The sequence below is a fragment of the Dermacentor andersoni genome, chromosome 7 (genome assembly GCF_023375885.2).
Source record: "Dermacentor andersoni chromosome 7, qqDerAnde1_hic_scaffold, whole genome shotgun sequence".
NCBI lineage: Eukaryota > Metazoa > Arthropoda > Arachnida > Ixodida > Ixodidae > Dermacentor > Dermacentor andersoni.
The window spans coordinates 23,910,290-23,932,124 of NC_092820.1; the positions used below are offsets into that span (position 1 = coordinate 23,910,290).

A 21,835-nucleotide genomic window follows, 5' to 3' on the forward strand; every position below is an offset into this window, starting at 1 on the left:
ACGGCTCCGCGGCTGCTGCCTGCATCGCCCCGAGTCTCGGCATCGAAAACCAGTGCCGCCTGCCCTACCGAGCATCCTCCACCACCGCTGAGCTCGTAGGCATTCATCTGGCCGCGGACATCCTCGAGCAATCGCCGCACATCTCTCGTGCGGCGATACTCACCGATTCGAGGCCCGCACTGCAACAGTTGCTCCTTGAGGAACGCGCCCCACTGCTCGCCCACCGAGTCGCGTGCAGGCTCCACGCATTGCAGCAACGGTGACTCGATCTTCGCCTACAGTCCGTGCCCTCACATATCGGTGTCGCCGGGAATGAGGCTGTCGATAAGCTCGCGCGACGTGCACACGACCCAAGCACCCAAATCACGCAACGGATAAGCCGCCGGAGAGAATCCGCCGTGAGCTCGCGCTGCGCCACCCAGACGGCAGAGTTGCGCGCGGACGCCCGCCACGCCATCTCCCGGAGGCCGGCTTCACTAGGCGCAAGCGCGCTTTCCTTCTCGCCTTGCGGACCGGTTCCGTCTGGCCCGCCGAGAGGAGGCATCGCCTCCAAGGAGCCCTCTCCCCTTTCTGCCGGGACTGCGGCGCGACGGAAACGTTAGAACATTAGAGACTAGAGTCTTTTAGCAGCGCTACGGAAAGTACGGTATACGGTACGGTATTACCGTTCTCTCTTACCGTACCGCGTCGACCGAAAACGTTTTAGCTGTGCAGGTTGCTCGACACGGAACGGTAATATGACGATGATGATCGTGTCTATTGCAAATTAAAAGTGCTGCGTGCCGAGACCAAGATAGTTAGTTTATGCATATGTATTTATATATATACATATATGCAAAACGTCTATAAACCTTTGACTAGCAGCATTTAATTTTGCTGTCAAGCCCAAGCCTTGTTTTATAGGTGCGTGCGTGCGCCCGTGGTTAGCCGGTTGGCTGCTGGGTCACTGCGACGGCTCACTGTACGTGGTTAGGCTTCTGCAGGACCGCGTTGCAAGTCTGCGTTGTATTGGAGGTTTTTCTCTTCGGGCACCGCATAGGTGAAGTTGACTAAGTGCCAATGTCACATCGCGGCCTGTTTAGCGACGATCTCCTACTGCGCTCTCTGTCATGCAGAGAAATAGACGACATTTGTCTCCTGCAACCGGAGCCAGCGCCACGCCGTAATTTATACGACCGCGGTTTGCTGGATGTGGAGGCGATGGACAGCGACGAGTTTTACCACTTGTTTCGCTTTCGAAAGATGGACTTGGCAGACCTTGCATCGGCTCTGCTGATTCCCGAAGAGGTCGTCAGCGCCCAGCGCGTCCGGGTTCCAGGCAACGAGGCGCTCTGTATGACACTTCGACGCCTGGCCTACCCCAACCGTTTGTGCGAGCTGGAGCTCTTGTTCAACAGGCACAGCTCTGTGCTGTCAAGCGTCGTGTCTTCAGTACTAGCTCATATAGAGCACTACTTCGACCACCTGCTGGCTGACATGACTGCGCACAAGTGGCTAAACTTGCTCGCCGTCGAGAAATTCTCCGAGGTGAGTCGGCCTAGTAAAACTCCTTCAGGCACGAATCGCGATGGACTGTCGATACATGAGTCACATTTACGCAACTTTATTCGAAGGCACCGGACACTCCATAAACAGACGTGCATTAAGATTAAATTCTGCATTGCCTAATGATTCATCATAATTACAGTCTATCTATTGTTCAGTCAGTAAAGTTGCTTTTCTGCATAACATTCAACAGCTCGAAGTATATGCGCATGTTAAGCGTTACGAGAAATGAAAAGTTCCGTTGAGCGCGGCACGTTGGACGCGCCATCCGATACCTCGGCCTCACGGGCACTCGATCGAAATCAAGCCCAGTCTGCATCGAAATTTTCGAGTGAGATTCGCTTTTTTGCGTTACTCGCTGGATGGAGCCAGTCACGATCGAGAAACTTGTAGTGCCTTAGGCAGAATGGTTGCCTGTAGCAATATCTAGCAGATGGAAGTGAAAGGATGCAGGGGGCTCATTACACCCACAGTTCGATGCACGTTGCTTTTTATTTGCTACCACTGGACATGTTGGGCAAAACAAATGGCGACACCAATGTGCACATCATGCGTGAAGGTAAAAATGTAAGCTTAATTTTCTTGAGGGCCTCGCTCAAATAAGTCAGTTAAGCTGTTTCACCTTGTCTGCTTCCATTTTTAACACATCAGAGAAGATGCACGTCAAAATGTGCTGGTTGCACATTAGAAAACTTGGGGAGGGAGGGAAGGGGGGGGGTTATGTTAGCATTGCAAGTGAGGAACTCACTTTGACAAGGTTTGCTCACTTTACCACCCTTAACTTCTATGCAACAACATATCTTTTCAACCTTCCTCCTGTGCTCAATCTTCAGCTGTTATTCTTTTTCTCAGGCTGTCCATGCAAAGGGTGCCCCACTTGATAATTGCTGGGCCTTCATCGATGGGACGGCACGTCAGATTTGTCGCCCAACGGTGGACCAGCAAGAGCACTATTCAGGGCACAAGAGGCACCACGTGCAAAAATATCAAGCGGTGATGTGCCCAAATGGCATACTTTGCCAACTGGATGGGCCTTTCAAGGGACGACGTCATGATGCGGGTAAGTGCGTGTGATCCAAAAGCTCGAGAAACTGTGCGCATGTAGTTGCACAGGTAATTGAACCTCTGTTAATTTACTTGCGGTGTGCTTTCAGACATTGGCACCAAATTTGCCAATCTTTTTATTTACTTGATGGCAAAGTAGCTGCTTTCATTTATGATTACTGAAAGCTCTGAACTAAGTTTGTTGGCATTTGAAGCGCTCATTGGTTTTATTTCTGGCTTGTACACATCAGGCTTGCTGTACAACACCACAGAAGTGCATATCTTAGTGGTTTGAAACTTGACCCTTAGGTTGTTGGCCTTACAGTTGAAATATGTGGCGAGATCATAAAACAGAGCCACTTTTCAGCCCATGAGTCAAGAATAGTGCATCACTGTTGCATGAGAATTAGTGTGGCAACCACTGGCTTGAGACAACCTAAAATGTCAAGTGAAAATAGAAAGAGGGAAACGGGCATCGAGTTGTGGAAAATTTAATGCAGGAAAACTTCATATCTGCACGTCTGTCGTGCTTTGGCTGTAGCAATAAAGCTATCGTACAGCACGGTGGAGCAATGGGCCACTTTATTTCAGCAGGAATAAAACAGTTGTTGCACTAACTGTGTGCTGGCAGACCTGCACATTGACCATTCAAATATACATGCATCTTCTGCATATTGACATCTTGACAAGTACAAGAGTTCGTTTCTAAACAACAGACCTGGCAAAATGCCACATGGGAATGGCAGTGTGTCTTCCAATCAAATCGAAGAATGTTTATTATTTGCAAAGGTGGTACATATTGGGTGAAATATACGGAAGGAGGTCCCATAGCTCATAGCCGCAAGGCGACCTGTTTTGATGTGCATGAAGAAAGTTGGAGTCTAAAATAACACATAGGAAGGAACATAGCTTAAGAGCACATAATTTAAGTTGTTAGAATGTCATTGCTAGAGAGTAGGCTGAAGTTTTAAAGGTAGAGTTAAAGATCATAAATGTAGTTTTAGATTTATTAATCTGGAGAGTTGAGATTCCACCATTCTGTCAAGTTGTTGAGGTCAATAATGTATGTAGTTTGGGAAAGAATTGATGAGTCTATTCCTACTATTGTCCTGTCATCTGCATAGAGCATAGGTGTGGAGTTAAACACAGTTGGCGATATCGCTAATGTAGATGACAAAAAAATTCATGCAGAACTTGCTCAGGTAGCTAAGTATGTGGAAGCATTGTGCCACTTGCTTATCTCCACGCAGCCTGGTGTCATTATCAGCATTATGGAACTTCATCTGACCAGTATAAACTCTTATCAACCTTCATTGATTGTTTGCTGCACGTTTGATAGCGAACATAAGGCAGGTTTATTTAAGATAGAGTTCATTACAGCACTTAAACCCACGATCATTGGTGTTAATTAACTTATGGTTAATTTAGCAAAGGTGTTGCAAAACCATCACTACATTTGCTGAGGGGGATATGCAGTGTTTTATTGATGGTTTGAATGCTTGTTTTGAGCTTGTTCTTTATTGAAACATATGATGTTCTGTGTTGTATGGGTGATTTGAATGAATGTATGCACTGTTCGCCTCACTTTGCTCAGTGCTTGTAGCCTCTGCCTTACATAGGTATGAGCAGTTGCATATTTTGCTTAAGGGCTATGAACCATTGCTTAAGGGGGTATGAGCCATTCATTGTGTTATGTGATAAATTTCTCATAGGGTAAGCATAGAAATGCTTACGCACTTAATCGAAGCGGTCCACTTGTAGAGCCTTTAGGTAAGCCTTTTGTCGTAACTTTGGAGTTAGAGATTACTCCAGGAATACAAACAGTTATACCCCTGTAAAGCGGGCAAGTTAAATGCACTTATGGGGACGGGACTTTAGGCTACGTGGTGCTAAACGGAAAAACAAAGCGCTCACAGTTAAAAAAAAAAAGCGACAACTTAAGAACATGTTTTTTGAAAGTGTAGATTAAAAAGAAAAATCTTCAAAAAGTTACTGTTTTACATTGTGTTATAGATACAACCCAAATTTTAATATTTTATTTCCAATATTGGGTGACCCAGTTTGATTTAATATCGGTCAAAAAGGCTTTGTCCGCGCTCAATATTTCCTGACCAGACGGGTTTCTGTTGAACTGTTGAACCCTGGAATCTACATAGGTCTACCTAATAATGAAATATTTGTTTTAGTATGTGAATGTAAAGTGCATCACCACTGTTTCTGCACGATCTTAAAAAAACATTCTTGCATTTCAGGCATTCTCAAGGAAACCAAGCTCTACGAGAACCTTGAGAAAGTCACAGTGGGCAGGAAGTTTGTCATTTATGGCGACCCAGCCTACCCTTTGCTCCCACTCCTATACAAGCCATTTGGAGGTACTACCCTGCAGCCTTATGAAGCGTTTTTTAACAAGGGCATGAGCAGGGTGCGACAAGCTGTGGAGTGGGGCTTTGCCAAGGTTGCCACAGAGTTTGCTTTTGTGGACTTCCACAAAAATCAAAAGATGTCATATCAGAGAGTGGGGCGCATGTACCGTGCGGCAACCCTTCTTGCCAACTGCCATACGTGTCTGTATGGCAGTCAAGTGTCTGACTTTTTTGATGTTTGCCCCCCGTCACTTGACGAGTATCTGGTGCCACATTCCATATGAGATTTTACAGTTAGAATCCCCTTTAGAACACTTGAGCAAATGTCCTTAGCATTTACTTGTGCAACAGAGCATCACTGATAATGTTAAGGATGGCATGTTAAAGGGACACTAAAGGCAAATACTAAGTCAGTGTGGACTGTTCAAATACAATTTCAGAAACCTTGCAACACTTGTTTTGAGCCAAGAAAAGACTTAGTTTACGAGAAAATTGCATCTTAAGGGCCCAAATACCTTTTTCGAAATTAATATCTCCCACCACCCAACTGGGGGAGTGGTGACGTTACATACGCCTTCACCACCCTTTGCTGCCGTCGGTGAGTAAAACGGCACCCGGCAGACGGCGGTACTAAGCCAAGGCAGAGTAGTGGATTTGCCACTGCAGCTGCTTTTCGGTCAAGTGGCGTAGACCACTCAGGAATCCCGCAAAATCACGTGGAAGGTGAATTCTCTGCTACTTGCATTTTGTGCGAGTTTCGCAAGCCAACAAAACCAGCACAGCACTATGCAATAACGAAACTACTCAAACGAGAAAGTGTGGGCAGGGCAGAGTCGAGCGAAAACATAAACCTTCGACCGCCTCTGTAATTATCAAGGGCAATTTCAATTAGTTCTTTTTTCTAAATATGAAATAGAACTGTACAAGTAGCACTAATCCATCACTCTATCTTGACTTAATACTTGCCTTTAGTGTCCATTTAAGTGCACGCAGACAGCAGATGTTTAGCTATGTTGCATCATATAACCTTCGAAGACCAGCTATGTCGTTGGCTGATTTTACGTTTGAAAGATGTTGCAGTGCCGTCTAATGGTGCTGAATAATTCTTGTTCGATCGCTGAACCTTTCCTTCAACAGTACAATGGCATCTGCGTAGCATGATTCGGACGTGGGCAAACCAGAGATCGCTGCTGCTGCATCAAAGCATAGAGGCAGATGGCCTGTTCACATTTTTCCCAGAAGCCTGTCCACCTATTGAGGTCCCCCTTGAACGTTGTGAGAAGAGGTTTATTAGCGGCTTATTATGCAAAGGGCACAGCGACCTGGATTGGCGAGGCAGCCTGAAGCGCCATCCAAAAAGGTGCCGCAACCAGCAACGTGAGCAGAGTCGAGCTGTGCGTTTTAGCAGGGGAATAGCGAACTAGCTGGGTCCTGTTCCTGCGTACAGCACCAGTGTCGGTGTTAACCCAGTAGGACCGAGGCTCATCAACTGGGGCTTGTACTGTCACTTTGCACTTGAAGTCTGTCAACCAGACATCTTCGTAGAATAGATCCGGCAGGTAACAGACTCCGTGACGTCTGTCAAAGTCTTTTCTTTTAAGTTTCCGGGACTGTTCCTCGAACTTCCGAAGGCTCTCTTGATCCGGCAGTTGGGGTGTCAGCTTGGTGGAATTAAGAGGAAGCTTGGTTCTTAGCTGACGACCCATCAGTAGTTCCACAGGGCTATACCCATTCTTCAAAAGAGTCGACCTGTAAGCTAGAAGGGGCAAGTAAGGGTCTTTAGTTTTTTTCATGGAAGTGTTGATTTTTACCGCAGCCTCAACAAGTTAATTCCTCTGAGGATAGTGAAGGCTAGAGGTAATTTGCTTGAAAGCGTAGTTCTGAGTGAAGAGTGAAAACTGAGTTGACGAAAACTGCGGGCCGATGTCGGAAACCACTTCCTCAGAAATCCCGTGGCGTGCAAAAAATGACTTGCAGTGGTTGACCACAGCTGCAGACATGAGCTTCTCGAGCCGAGCCAGTTCAGGGTATCTTGAACAATCTTGCAATAAGTTGTGCCACTCGTGTGGCTGGAAGAAGCTTTCTGTCTGGACCATGTAGCTGGCAAGGAGGAGCTGAAAGAAAAAGTCTGCCCCTTAAGTACTTGCTTCAGGAAGACTGTTTCGTCGGTGCCCGTGTCAATTTTGAAATCTACTGGCTGACTTTGAACCAAGACTTGCCTCTCACGTTACAGCATCAGACGTCTTGATTACTCCAAGTTGCGTTTCGACACAATCGAGGCGCCGCAACATGCATACGGAGGCGTAATGACCCTTTTACCGGCAATTTCTGCAGACTTGCGAGCGTGCTGGGCACAGAGTACAAAGGTGACACTCTTGACCGCACCAACAGCATGGTTTCTGCATGCTGTTTTTGCCGTAGGATGAAGATGGCTTGTTTGCCCCACGTGAATAGCTGCCGCTTTTGTCCTGTTTCAAAGTACCCGAATTGGGGAGCGGACGCAACTTTGTTCACACATAGCACTTCCTGGCGGAGCTCGACTCATTGCTGATGGATGCTCTCAATCTGGTGGATGGACTCAAGAGCCTTCTGAAGAGGGAGATCTGCGTCGAGTTGTAGCCTGGTGCAAAGCTGCTTATCTTTTATCCGAACTACGAGGCGGTCGCGCACGAACTCTTCTCAAAGAGCACCGAACTCGCAGTCTTTCGAAAGTGTGTGGAGCACAGTAACAAAATCTTTGGCCTACTCACCGTCTTATTGCAGTCTGGTGTTGAATCTGGCTCGTTCAAAGGTTACGTTGCGTCACGGGGACTGCTCCACGACTGCATCGAATTTCTTGAACTTCTCTTCAGAGAGAGCAAAAGTGGCGCAGATTTCCTCGACTCACTCGCCCATGATGTAGAGTAGTGCGTCTACTTGATGCTTCTCGGACTTTATGCACAACTCTGAAGAGGTTCGGCAACGTTGAAATCCTTGTTTCCACTTCGGCCACTTGTTCGGTGACGAAAAGTTGAAGGCATCCGGCGGTCGAATTACGAATGACGCCATGGCATTGGACGTTAAGGGTTCGCTTTGCTTGAGTACCGAGATGTGCATATAGGAACCAGCTCACCGGCGGCGTTTCGTTGCTGGTATCGTTTACATGGAGGAGGACTAGGAGCCGATGTCCACTGGTAGAACCCGTTCTTCTGACACCATGTTGTAGGCAGGAAGGAAAAGCGAAACGGCCAGACGAGGAGTTACATATGCACATGTTTAATGGTTTCTCAGATATGTTCTAGCTCAAGAAGAACAAGAGCACTCGCTGCCAGATCACCGACCACGCGCAGTCACTGGGAACTATGTCTCCCCGCTTTCACTAGAGGGCCGCATGTACAACAGAATGAACTTCTGAAGTGGTGCAGGAGATGAAGGTTGACACGTTCGGCATGTGTGATGGTATCGGTGATGGCACTCGAGAACACATCCCTGGACGTCTCCTCAAGTGCCGAAATGGCTGGAGTCGACATCGAAAGTGTCTCTGGGGACGTCAACCAAAGACAAAGAGTTGAGGTGTTCCATGAAGCCAAGGCATTCACTAACGAGCAGCATAATAGGTGCACAGAGGAGATTGTAAAAGTATATATTGCTGCAGCTGCCAGCGATCTCAAGCATTGCGAAGGGTAGTGGTAGAGCTTTATGGCTCATGAACACTTTGGACGGCGTGAAGGACTGTTGCATCAGTGATGACATCGCAGGATATGGGTACGACGGCGAAGGAGCCAGGCGGAATATCTATCCTCGCGCATGGCAGGTTTAGAAGGGCAATCACGATCTTCGTACAATGGTGCATCACACAGAGGTGAAAATTCAACTTCAGTGCGTGCGCAGTCGATTACGGCTTTATGACGGGACAAGAAGTCCCATCCGAAGATGACGCCATTCGAGCAGGCAGGAATAAACTCGACAATATAAACAACGCCATGAACAGTTACTGAGAATGGCAAGGCAGTCGAGGTGGTCCAAAAAGATGCCAGCAACCAGCAGCGTGAGCAGAACCAAGCCGTGCGTTGGCAATGTGGCTGTGCAGTGAGTCTTCTTCATAGTTGAGACATACAGCCGTGGCAATCGGGGTCCTACAGATGTGTCTGGAGTCTCATGTCTGGTGGGCCTTACGGCTATGCCTAGGCATCGCAACCACTAGCAGCATAGGAGGCGACAGAGCGAGTCGTGGCAAGCATCAAAACATTGCAATGTTCTGCCATTGCGTAACCACTACCTGCATCATGATATCACGACACTTATATACACTGCAAGCTGTAAGGCACCATGCTGGAAGTGTTGTACTGCAATAATTTTTCAATAATGTTCATTATTAAAGGATACGAGAAAAACTGAAATGCTGCATTGTCATATGCCAGGATGTAAGCCAAACTGCCCCCTTAGCTGCAACTTGCATCTGCAGATGGCGATCCTTCCATGCCCTCTCTTCTGCCATAGCCCAAGCAATGTATTACGTCAGTGTTGCAAGCCCTGTGTCCCCTTCTGGCTTTATATGCTTATGCTTACAGTTGCACATTGAGCGTCACAACTGTTAACTGCCAGAGCGGCATTGATATGGTTGTACGTTCATAAACACAAATAAATTCACTACAGTGTTCGAAGACTTCCAATGCTTATTTGCTAGAATGGGTCATTCAAAATGTGCACCTCTGTCATGTGGCTTTTCTGCTGTGCTACTTAGTTTAGGTTGTATAGTGCAGTGTTAAAGTAGGTGTTCTGCAGGCTGCAATGACTGCTTGTATGCTTAAGCCTATAGGTATGCAATCAAAGTTGCACTTTGAGCACAACTGCTGTCAGAGTGGTGTTGATGTGGTTATGGTGTGCATTCATGAACACAGTTGAATGAACTACCATGTTTAAAGACTACCAATGCTTATTTGCTGGAACTGGTCATTCAAGATGTGCAGCTCCATCATCTGGCTTTTCAGCTGTATTATTTTAGTTTGTATAGCGTAGCACAGTGTTAAAGGGACCTTGAAAGGATTTTGTACAAACATACTGTGTTGTGTAGTAGGTCATCCTGATAATTAATTGATGCATCTAAGTGCTCCACATAAAGTCTGTAACTTATTATAAAGTATAAAGAATGTACATCGCTACCGATCGCAGCATGCCACTTGGCTGAATTTTCAGCTGCCCCTGACCATTTCATGCAAGTTTCCCTAATGACTCTAGTAGGGCGAGCTATCCAATTGGCTGCCCAGGGCACGTCATCAATAACTTTTCCAACTTTATGGTGAACAAATGCTCATTATAGTTGGAATGTTAGTTAATTTGTTTCTATGAAAAGCAAGTAACCAAAACAGAATGCTCTAGGGCAGTTTCTCACTGCACTGAAAAGCACTTCCGGCACAAAGCAAGTGTTGTTTGCTTGTGTTACAACATGCACTGTGTTGACGAGAGCTCCGCCGTCAGAGTTGATCTTTATTTTTATTTTTGCAAGCACCACAGTTCTCCCTGGTTACATTGTCGCCCCCAAACGTAACAACTGGCAATCTGTCATGCTGCAAGGCAGCAGACGAGCGTGGTGACTGCAGCACCATCGTGCTGTCGCTTGAGTTTATGCCTCCACCAATCCATTGAAATTCCCAGCTCGCCTGTGGTGAGAGGGATACTGGATACACTCGGTGCTGCAACAGAATGCTTGCAATGCACACTGCTTCAATTGCTCTTGCTTGGGGTCGACTGTCATGCGGCTGGCAGAGAGGCTTCGCACGCGCGGTCCTAGACAACATGGTGTACTGTAATGGCGTAGAGCCAGTGAAGGCGGAGCTTAGCCCCGATCACTTCGTAACTGTGTTGAGAAAATGCATGGCTATGGAGAAGGGTGGCTGGTGATCGTTCGTAGCTCTCTTAACGCGAGATGCTTCACACAAATTGTGGTACGAATAATTAACTTCAGCTGCATACTACATGTCTACAAAATTTGTCCAAACTGTTTCAGGGGCCCTTTAATAGTGGGTGTTATGCAGGCTGCAATGGTTGCTTGTGAGGCGTCAGCAGTTACGTAATAAAAGTTGCACCTTGAGCAGTATTGATGTGGTTGCTATGTTGAGACTTCATAAACACAGATGAGTGAACTACATTATTGAAAGACTACTTTTGTATTTGCTGGAAAAAGTTCAAATGTGCATGTTTTGTCCCTTTTCAAACTATCATTCAAGTCTATCATGCTCTGCTAATGGACAGCCTCCTGGGTAACTGAGGTAGTATAGAGCAACTGTTTTGGAAAGTTTGTCCCTGGTTTGATGTCTGGATCAGAATGAAGTTTGCAAGAAACCAGTATTGGGTTTCTCTTGTACCTTCATGTTACAGTCTAGTGGATAATTATTTTCATTATTATTTCTTTATTTGACTGAATAAATTGTTCAGCATTTCCAGCTGCACTCGTTGATGCTGCATGTAGGCTTGGCGCTCAGCAGCCATGAGGCGCCTCTCCTCTGCGAGGGCCTCTTGCTCAATTTGGCGGAACTTCAATTCTTGGCGCCGCTGTTCTGCTTGCGACTCTCGCTCCACTTGACGCTCTTGCATTTCCATTTCCTTGAGCCGCATCTTGTCGCTGTGCTGCTTTATCTGCAGCTCCAGGCTCCTTTCCTCAAGCTGCAGGCGACGGGTGTCAACTTCATACTCCCGCTGCGACCGCGACTCAAGATATGCAACTGTCATATCATTGTGCCGTTGCACACCTGCAAAGACAAAGAAGCAATTATGACGACTCAGCACCCATATGATTACAATTAAACCGCAGTCTCGTGCCAGTGCCGACTTCCTCGTGCCACATTCGATAGCACGAACGGTGTCTTTCTTTATCTGAGATCCAGCATGACGCGAGTGCTTGTTTGCACGACGGCACAACGCTCCTCTGGCAAGGCGCTGAATTTATGTTGATGTTGCTTTACGCGCGCATGCACAAGGCGCTTCAAAGCCGTTCTGTTCTCTAAGGCTTAGGCCACTCAATGGAGGCGACGCACCGCCATGTTTGCGTGACGAAAAGTGGAAACACTAGTTGTAAACCAATACGTACGCAATAAGTTGGTACGGTTTATGCGAATACAAAACACTTTATGTTCAGTGGCTGCTGAGTCGGGGATTTGACTTTACTACTTTTAAAACCATATTACTGTTTAAGCAGGTACGGTCTAACGAGGTTTTACTGTAGTCCTCAAAGGCTTATGTGCTTCGTGCTGAACAAATAAGTGTTGTTCATTGTGTTCCACATAATTCCGAGCACTTTGGGTGCACCAGATGAGGAATACACTGCCTTCTTTGCTAATGTCACAGCGTGTGGTTATGTTGGAGGATTGCCGATCCAACTGCATTGTTCTTTGCCACTCCTCTTGACAAGTTGATCCTCAAATTAAGGTAGTAAAGAAAAAAGTCCAAAAAATTGACTCGTCTCTCGGTGGACTACACTGTTTAGAAGACTGGTGTGTGAAACAATGCTGACTTCACTGTCAATCTTGCATACTGTGCTTCCTGAATGTTTAAAGGAAATGTTCTCAATCTGTTGTAGTTACACAGAGGCATCATCTAAAACCGAAGCAATTTTGACATAAAATGTAGTCGAAATGCTATTCATTTTCTTTTGTGCACTTATAGCCAGACTTGAATGGTGCAGGTTAGCTTAGAACTTATACTCGATGATAAACCAGAATCATGTCAGCCATGCGTTACAAGAAATCTGTTGTAGAAATGAAGAGACAAGACGAGCATGAGACATCCTGCAATTGTATTCAGTCAAACACGTCGTAGCACTGCATCTACTGTGTAATAGGAATGAACTGGATATTATAGGTAAGCTCTCAAAAATTCAGATTTATGTAACAGCTGTCAAACAAACATGTCCATCTTTGGGAATATGAAATATTCAGCTTAAGAAATTGATGTTTCCCACATTTAGTGGCATATGTAGTCCTGGCTGCTAAGTTAATGTCAGTACGCAATGATTGTAACACCAGCTGAGGTGTGATAAGGAGAGGTAGATATCGCCTGAGGGAGACAAAGACAAGTGCAGAAGGGAAGACATGTTGGCTATATCAGGCGTCAATGAATGTGGGAAAGGCATGGTCAAGTGCCAACACATGTCTGGGTTTCAGTGCAACTGTCCCGACTGTCATCGGACACTTAAATCTGCGAGATTCCCTTGTCCATTCCTTAGCAGTGCCTGGTGTGAGGCAGCAATGCCAGCTGAGTAAGCACACTGAGCTCGAGTAACAAACCCCTTCCAAAAAAAACTTTGCATTAATCCTTGTATGTGCGAGTGGTGTATGCTATTAGCAGTTTGTTCTCTTTACATCAAATATATGTTCGTGTGCCATTTATGTCACCGTTTCTTCCTTGTGGCATAAGAAGCGCCTCTGACTCTCATGACTTGCTTCCCAAGGCGTTTAATAACACAAGCTACTGTGTCATGGTAACATGTTTGGTCTTACCTCTTATTGGGGTCCGTCTGTTGTATTGTGGGGCTGGGTAGTCCCTACGGACACGATCCAAATAGGAGGGCGATCTTCTACTCTGGCTGGTTGGGTCCAGCTGATTTTCCATTACTGGCAGCTCTTGAGGGAAAAAATAGTGCCAATTGTTAGTTACGATGGCAGTGCATTACTTAAAGATTACACTGTACTGACGATTCAATATGTATGCTGGGCAAGGTAAGATAAGTTCGGCCAGGCATGTCTGGCGACCATTTGTGTTTTGAATGAAAATGCTATATTTGGCTGCAAAGTGGCAAGACAATACTCAATCTTGGTTTTGCACCAAAAAGATATGGAAGCTCCCAGTCAGGCAGAAGCGCCTCCTGCAAATTTCACTTAGCTGGCAATGAAGTTCTTGTGGCTATGGCTCGCAAAATATGAGTCAGTACCATTCATTCTTGCTAATTATTGCCGTGTACGACCGCTGTGATAGGGGGGGGGGAAATCACGAACATGGAAAATTGCAAAACATTGGTTAGTCAATTATATGACTGACACACAGTGCATGTGCTCGTGGTTACAGGTTATGTTCTTTTGCGAGACAAGATTACTCCAGGATAGTTACTCTTGACAAAACCACATTTTAGGGCGAATACACTTGGCACATATAAAGAAATTTCAAAAGCCTGTGGGTTAACAAAATGCATTTCTAGAACATCTCTGGTCTCTTGTTTCTGCTGTGGCAATAAGGCCAGGAACTGCTCCACAAAGCTGACTGTGCGGGTGCTCTTGGGCTAGGTTGCCAGACAAGAAAAGAAGCGTGCTTTGGGACAAACAGGAGCATTTCTGGGATATCTGTCTTGGCTATACAATCATATGGAATAGTCCAAATTCAATGGCAATTCAAATAGTCAACGGCAGGTACGCATTGTTCTCGCATCCTCTCCACTGTATTTAAATGAACTGAACACAGGGCATGCTCTTAAGGCTTGATATGAAGAGCAAAAGCTTCAAGCCATGTGACAATGCCCCACCCCTCTGTCGCTACACCCATGCAGATTTTGCTATTCCTGAACATCATTCTGGTACACCTGACATGCTGTATATTTGTATTGAACGGGCAGTGTAAGTGCGAAAAGGTAGTGGCATGTTATTCTTTAACCCCTTACTTGCCAATGACGAGATAACTTACCACCACACGGAGCATATTCTTAAGCTGATGATGAGTTAACTTGTGAACTATTGCAATTTAGGCAAAAAAGGCTAGTAAAAAATTTAGCAGAACTTTCAGAAAGAGCACAATATATGCAGGTCCTTAAAAATATTACATGCTTCTACAAATATTTCTTGAAATTTGTCACGGCATTAGGGGTTAAGGGGGACGTAGGTCCTCACCACCCCATTTTTTTTTCTGTTAGACGAATAAACTTGTAGGAAGTATTTAATCTTGTGTGCTGATTACAAATGTGCAATTATATTTTTTTCTAAACTAATCTACACAAAGTCCAAATTTGGGATGTGATGGGGAAAAGAAATGCGGCTTTAACAGACAGACCCAAGGTTAGGTAGGAATATTCCTGCATGTTCAATAGGTCCTACGTTGATTTTTAATGTCTGTATCTATTTTAGCTAAAGGTATGAACTTGTATAGCACAATTTTGCAAATGTGCCTTTTAGTAGATTTCTACAAGATTTTTAAATGTTGCAATGTGCTGAGGCACTGTATTTTGTTAGCATGCACTTTCTGACTCACTGAGTGACTGAAACGGGTAAAGTACAACCGAGTGAATAGAATGAGTAGTAAGGGGACTGTGCCACTCCCAAAATTAGAGAAAAAACCAAAAACACAGCGAAGAGTGCACAAATGTACATTTCACACTACAAAACATGCTAGCTTTCTTTTGAAGCAGCATTAGGGTTCATTTTTGGCTGCAAAGATGCTCCTTCATATGAGACTAAGATGCCTTGGCTATGGCGAACAGTTCTGGAATTACGAACAGAGCAAAATGGGCCATTTATTGTAGTTCTTATGGGCAAAGCTGAACATTTCGTAGGATACATTGTTGTATTCCTCAAGAACACACCATTTTGGGCTAGTTTTTAGCCAGCAGGTGGCACCATGATATGTAGATTAGTAATCATATTGTTTTTTTTCTGTCTCCAAGATCGATATCCTTAAGACTGATGGCAGCAGCATTTTTTGAAGTTGCTAAACAAAATATCTGCTCACAGATATATAGGCAATTCTAAAGACAGGTGCCACCTTCAAGGCATTGTTACCTATATTATGTTTTCGTCCAAGTTTCTACAAAACGGCAGGCGAAGGGCTGTGCTCCATGCACACATTTGTATTTGAGTAGCCTCTGAATAGCACCACAACATATTACGCAGGAACTTAGTAGTAAGCATATGTGACACAGATCTAAGAACCACGCATGGACTTGGATCCTGCTGTCGTGTGTGGAGACCCAGAATCTTATTCTCAGTGGTCCTGGTTCTGTGTAATTTCATGCAAGCAGTAATTGCGGCACTCGAACTTTGACAAGTTTAATTTTTTATGCATCTGCTATTTCAAAACTTAATTTCATGGACATATGTGATTTATACCTACACTGTTGGAAACTACATTTGTTTACATGGTAAAAAGTTTTGTTGCAGTTTGTTGTGAAATAACCCTGTGACAAAAGGTTTATTCAGAACATTGTTCACTCACCTCTGAGTGGTGGCCGTGTGGTTGTGCATCGTCGAGCATTCTCTCGATTCTCTGCCGTGACTGCCCGGTCATGAACTATAAAAGATTACCATCGTGAGTGCACAAATGATATCATTAGCATGTTGTACTGTTATATGTTAAAGTACCATTCTCCCACAAAAATAGCCAAGGGAATGCCAAATATCTTGTAATCTCTCTTTGTAAAGAGGTTGCTGCTGCTCCTTGTTAAGAAGTGTCAGCTTGTATGAATAAAAATGGGAAACGATGTTCTGCTTCTGATCATTACAAGTTGTGTGTCAACTTAAGCTGGTAGCTCACTTTTTTGCAATAGCACGTAAAATGCACTGCCGAGTCACCGTGAGTCCTACACCTATGATACTGTATCTTGCAAAAAACAGAAACTAAAGCACCTGCAAACCCCCTGTTCTTCTCACAGATTACATAACAAAGGCCTATACTTTGGCAGTCTTGGTGCTGTGAGGTAGCATACAAGGGTTTATTGTCAGGTTGTCAGTTCCTAAGCTGGCTCTTGCAATAAGTACTGCATTCAATATGTAGTGGTGATACGTTCAATGGAAACTATAAATTTTTCATGACTGAATTTTACTGAAACGCTTTACTAAGATTTAAAAAAAACAAAAGTGTTGTGTCATCGGACAAGTTAGCCGAGAGAATTTTGGGTGCATGTAAGAAAATGAACACTGTGTGTCCAATTTGCTTATGAGAGCCAAATCAGTCTTGTCAACTGACGTGATGAGCCCCAAGTGCATGGCTGCCAGGAAAGTGTACCAGAGAGGCACAAGTATCATCATCAGCCTGGTTACGCCCACTGCAGGGCAAAGGCCTTTCCCACACTTCTCCAACTACCTCGGTCATGTACTAATTGTGGCCATGTTGTTCCTGCAAACTTCTTAATCTCATCCACCCACCTAACTTTCTGTCGCCCCCGGCTGCGCTTCCCTTCCCTTGGAATCCAGTCCGTAACCCTTAATGACCATCAGTTATCTTTCCTCCTCATTACATGTCAGGCCCATGCCCATTTCTTTTTCTTGATTTCAACTAGGATGTCATTTACACGCGTTTGTTCCCTCACCCAATCTGCTGTTTTCTTATCCCATAACGTTACACCTATCATTCTTCTTTCCATAGCTCGCTGCGTCGTCCTCAGTTTAAGCAGAACCCTTTTCGTCGGTCTAAACATCATCTTTTCGTCGGTCGAACCTCGGTCTTAACATCACCAGCAACCTTTCCTGGCACATGCATGTCGACATATGTAGCAATGCCAATCACACGTTGGGCTATTTGCGCCGAAACTTCTCATCTGCACCATCATCACTGAAACTAACTCTCTACAAAACATTAGTTCGCTCCAATATAGAATATGCATGCGCCATTTGGGACCCGGCTAACGTTACACTCATAAACAGCATAGAAGCCATTCAAAATCGTGCAGCGCGTTTCATCTTATCAAACTACTCCCAATATGCTAGCGTTACCTCAATGAAAACACTTAACTTGCCAGAACTTTCTTTCCTTCGTAGATGCTTTCACTTTCATAAAATCTACCACCACAACCCTTTGTTGAAAGAACAGCTTATCACCCAACCATCATACATATCATCTCACTCTGATCACAGTTTCAAAGTTGGTGTGCCGTCTTCACGTACTAAACTTTGTAGTAATGCATTCATGCCTAGCACAAGTGAAGATTGGAACCATCTTCCCACCACCGTTGAGCCACCCTTGATACTGACACCTTTAAAACCACCATTCATGAAACGCCGTGTTGAATATGTCTTTGTATTTTGCGCAATTTTTTGTGTTATGTTCGCCCACAGGATTCTGTAATGCCTTCGGGCCTTGAAAGTATTTTATATAAATAAATAAAATAAAGTGCACTCAAGCTTGTAAGGGAAACAGATAAAATGAGATGGTGAGTTTTGCCACTTCGAATAAAGCAACAGTTGTATGACAAGAGACAGTTTAAAGGCTCTTTGAAATAGTCTTTGTCTTGGTTGAGAGTACTGCCTAGACACGAGTATATCTCAAGGCATGCATTCTTACAGATGTTTTGCCAGTGCATTGCAATAAGCAGCTACAAATGGTTAAACAATACACTTCTGCAAAGCCACGGCATTACCGTTCTACTTTTACATCGCGTGGCCATCAGTTCTCACCTACTTGGGCACACCATCATGTGGTGATGCAAGTGTAGCCTATTTCCAGTTTCATTGTTACTGTGGTGAGGGCTACCTTAAAATGAAGTTCATGTGCTGTTCTCACGCCCTCTACAGTGCGCAGTTGTTGCAGTTTACTCCGAAAACACCCAGAGTGCAAGACGATTGTGTTATAGAGAGAGAGAGAGATGGCAAGGAGAGGAAAGGCAGGGAGGTCAACCAGACGTCCGCTTTGCTGCCCTACACTGGGGGTGAGGGAAAGGGAAATGAAAGAAGAAAAAAGAAGGAAGTGACGACTGTGTGCAGTGAAGCACCATGACGACAAAGTGGAGTTCTATAGCTGGTGATCTGCATTGATCACATCTGGGACAACTAAAGGGCCAGTGGTCGTTGTGCGAATAGGAGGCTGCGGGTGAGTTACGGGGCTTACTCAAGAGTTGCAAGCACTGTATTAACATTATCCAGTACTTCCACTGCACTTCGCGCTGACAGAGTATTCAAATTGCTGAAAAAGACACGAAGGGTAGTTATAAGGGACCAAAGCATCACAACCACTTGCCGGTCTTCTTCGGACAATTTATCGGGAGTCGGCGCTGTGGACTCTGCCATGGTGCACTGCATTTTTTTTATGTGATTGTGGCTCCGGCTGTGGCACCGGCATTGGTAACATTCATTTGTTCTGCTGCCAAAGACATCTCTGCAACTATTTTCATGTGAGAATCATTCCGCGTCCCATTGGCTGCCATTCCTAGTCACATACTTTCTCACCCTCACCTTCCGTCTAGCATCACAATATTTTCCAAAGCCCAGCTGTTTGAAAGAAACTCATTATTTTGCTTCTCTTATACCCATGTCACACGGGCACCCACAAACTCCTTTAGTATAAGGGAGCACTAGACATTTTAAGGGGGTTTGACCTCAAGGAAATTGTGGTTGTGTCACAAGGTCAATAATGAGTTTTTAAAAGTAGCCACCAGAGGCACATTCAGCAGTGTTTGGTTTTGGTACAAGTACAAGAATGTAAGTTCTAATTACGCTTGTAGCTATCATTAATGCTCCTACCATAATATTGTTCAATATATTTGATGCAAAAAACATACACCTCAGTAAGAATCAAAGCGTGCTTGCTAAACATAGCAGTGCTGACAGCGACGGTAGCCACCCTGTCCTTATGTATGTTTTCCTGCTCAACTAATGAGCAGTGCGGTGAAAGTTATGTTAGCGGGTGTTGTCATCTGGCATCCTTGTAGGTCGCACGTATAAAGTCGACGCCACCACAGCAGACTACAGGAATGTAATTATAAAGTTTACGCTACGGATTACAGGAGTGTAGTTGATGAGCAAAACGAGAACAAGTTGAAAGCAGGAGCCAATGTTTCCATACATTCTTGTACGAAAACATTGGCTCCTGCTTTCACCTTGTTCTCGTTTAGCTCATCGCCTTAAATTTCTATCTCTCGCCTTCCCTGTGTTTGTAGTTGCTGTCTTGCCTCGTGATGCTGGGGTGCAGCAATTATAGCAATGTGTTGAATGAACGCAGTAGCATTCGCAGGGAGCTAAACAGCAGCAAAATAAAGCACTAAAAGTACGCCCCGATTCCCACACAAGGTTAACTAGACATAAGAACTTACTCTCAATAACACTCCTCGTCATGCACGTGAAATTCTGCCAGGATGTGGCTAGCATGGCCAGCCACTTATCGAGAATGGAGGCACAAGCGCACGCACTATTGTTGCTTTTTCAGAGGATTTCGCGATGATACAGCTGACACCATGGCAGAGCACATCAGCACAGTGATGACAATTTCCTCTTTGCTCGAATCAAACTCCATAGCTGTTGCCGGAACACAAAACCAGCGAAGTGTGCGCAAACTGCGTAGATCCCTATAGAGTTTTCGTTGAGGACAATAATCTCCCGGATTGTGACTTGCACGTCACGCTCAACCGGGCTTGCCGGTGTGAGCATCGGTCGGATTCAGTCACTTTTTTGTCGCCAGTTCCAAATGGTCGCATAACCCCTTCAAGTTGCCTGTGTGATTGCACCTTAACTTGAATTTGCTTCTTTTGGGTGTAAGGACACTCCAAAATGTGAATGCAAGGAAGATGATAGGTTTCAATGGTTGACACAAGTGCAAAATATTTTGCTAGACATGTGCCTAGTGTTTGACACCTCACAGTTAGTCACTGCACAAACTTTTTGTAGCATGGTGGCATAGCAAATTATAGCACCTAATATGATATGTTAAACCATACCTGCATTAATGGGTTCCTTCATACCACTTGGACCCATACAAGATGCTTGAGGGCTGTTGCTGTCACAGGTACCATAACCACAAATGGTGCTCTGACCTCTTTCATTAATTTGTGGCTCAGCTGTGTCAGCAACAGCACTCAAACAGCTGTGTGGTCTTGATGGCGTGAAATTATCCAAGTCTGCAAGGATGCCCGGATCATCATTTTCGTCTGCATACATCCCATGCAGCATTGATGCTGCAGGCGACATTACATGTGTGTCACCATCTGCATAAGAGAGATACATTGCTGTTCAACATTATGTGGCACAGAAGCATGACAGAAGCATTAGTTTCATTGGACGTTTACAATACTTCTGCAACGTGAAACAGTCACACATTATCACAACAGTATGAACGTTCAAACATATCCAAATGCAGATGCTCATTCATAAACTACTGCTAAGCTTCCACTTAGGCTGGCACAAGCAGATTGCATGCTTTTCAGGGGATTTGTTGATACAACAGCTGAAATACTGGTATTAAAGGCAGGTGAAATAAAAGTGCTGTGTGTTTCTCCTGTCTATCTTCTCCACCTCACGCTGTACCTACAGTCCTATTCTGCTGATAACAACTATCTAGGTTTGTGATCATCCGGTGTATTTGCACTCATTACGACTACAGTTCCACTCAAGTGACAGCATGACTGAAGTCGCATCATTGTTCATTGCTCTGCTGCGAGCTGTTCTTAGCCCTGAAATGTGCAAACAAAGTATCACAATGAATAAATGTGTAGCAACTTGTTGAACTTTATTTCTGGCCATAGCGAGTACATTTGTACTAAAAACAGGAAAATTTTATTCCAGTTAAAACGTCACCGCTTCGGTTGAACTATCTACAACTGACATTTTCCTGCTCCCTATCAATACCGGAACTATGGACTTCACGTTTAAGTTTCCAGCTCTTACATTAGCATTTCGAGGCTTAAAGTTTAGCATAGCATATATGACAACTCGGGCAAATCGGAAAAAATGCAACACCAAATGTGTGCTTAGATCCTTACCGAAGCAGGACTGGCCGCCGGTGGCGGATTCCGGAGTAGCAGAGAAGGCCCGCACAGCCTTGGCTTTGCGTTCTGCTGCAGCTGAAGTACGCACCGACTGGGCTGCAGCAGGCTGCGTGTGCGCTGCAGTCGGTGCGTCGCTTTCTGCGGCGCTTTGACAGGCTTTTCGCTGCCTACTCTGGCGGTCCACTGCGCGCGGCTTGTATCCCCACTCTCTGGCCAAGTCGGAGATGTGCTGTAGTAG

At 45.0% G+C, this 21,835-nt stretch overlaps 2 protein-coding genes across 2 annotated transcripts; one reads left to right on the plus strand and one right to left on the minus strand.

The window, feature by feature from the left end:
* The first annotated feature begins 993 nt into the window (after positions 1-993).
* LOC140219639 (uncharacterized) lies at positions 994-5,324 on the plus strand. Its single transcript, XM_072289566.1, has 3 exons — positions 994-1,527; positions 2,398-2,605; positions 4,842-5,324. The coding sequence occupies exons 1-3, from the start codon at positions 1,060-1,062 to the stop codon at positions 5,234-5,236; spliced, it is 1,071 nt and encodes a 356-aa protein (XP_072145667.1). The 5' UTR covers positions 994-1,059; the 3' UTR covers positions 5,237-5,324.
* A 5,738-nt stretch (positions 5,325-11,062) lies between these two features.
* Positions 11,063-21,015, minus strand: LOC126535517 (uncharacterized). The gene is made up of 4 exons (XM_050182331.3): positions 20,551-21,015; positions 16,122-16,196; positions 13,427-13,549; positions 11,063-11,680 (listed from the first exon to the last, which is right to left on the minus strand). Exons 1-4 carry the CDS (start codon positions 20,834-20,836, stop codon positions 11,334-11,336), a joined length of 831 nt encoding a protein of 276 aa, XP_050038288.3. The 5' UTR covers positions 20,837-21,015; the 3' UTR covers positions 11,063-11,333.
* Between the last annotated feature and the right edge of the window lie 820 nt (positions 21,016-21,835).

Bases quoted from the DNA above. Each gene is read 5' to 3' on its own strand.
- LOC140219639 (XM_072289566.1), top strand. From the start codon at position 1,060: ATGTCACATCGCGGCCTGTTTAGCGACGATCTCCTACTGCGCTCTCTG. The intron at 1,528-2,397 runs GTGAGTCGGCCT...TCTTTTTCTCAG, and splicing joins CCGTCGAGAAATTCTCCGAG to GCTGTCCATGCAAAGGGTGC. The intron at 2,606-4,841 runs GTAAGTGCGTGT...CTTGCATTTCAG, and splicing joins GGGACGACGTCATGATGCGG to GCATTCTCAAGGAAACCAAG.
- LOC126535517 (XM_050182331.3), bottom strand. From the start codon at position 20,836: ATGTATCTCTCTTATGCAGATGGTGACACACATGTAATGTCGCCTGCA. The intron at 13,550-16,121 runs GTGAGTGAACAA...TTTTCCCTCAAG, and splicing joins CACACGGCCACCACTCAGAG to AGCTGCCAGTAATGGAAAAT. The intron at 11,681-13,426 runs GTAAGACCAAAC...TTGTCTTTGCAG, and splicing joins CAGACGGACCCCAATAAGAG to GTGTGCAACGGCACAATGAT.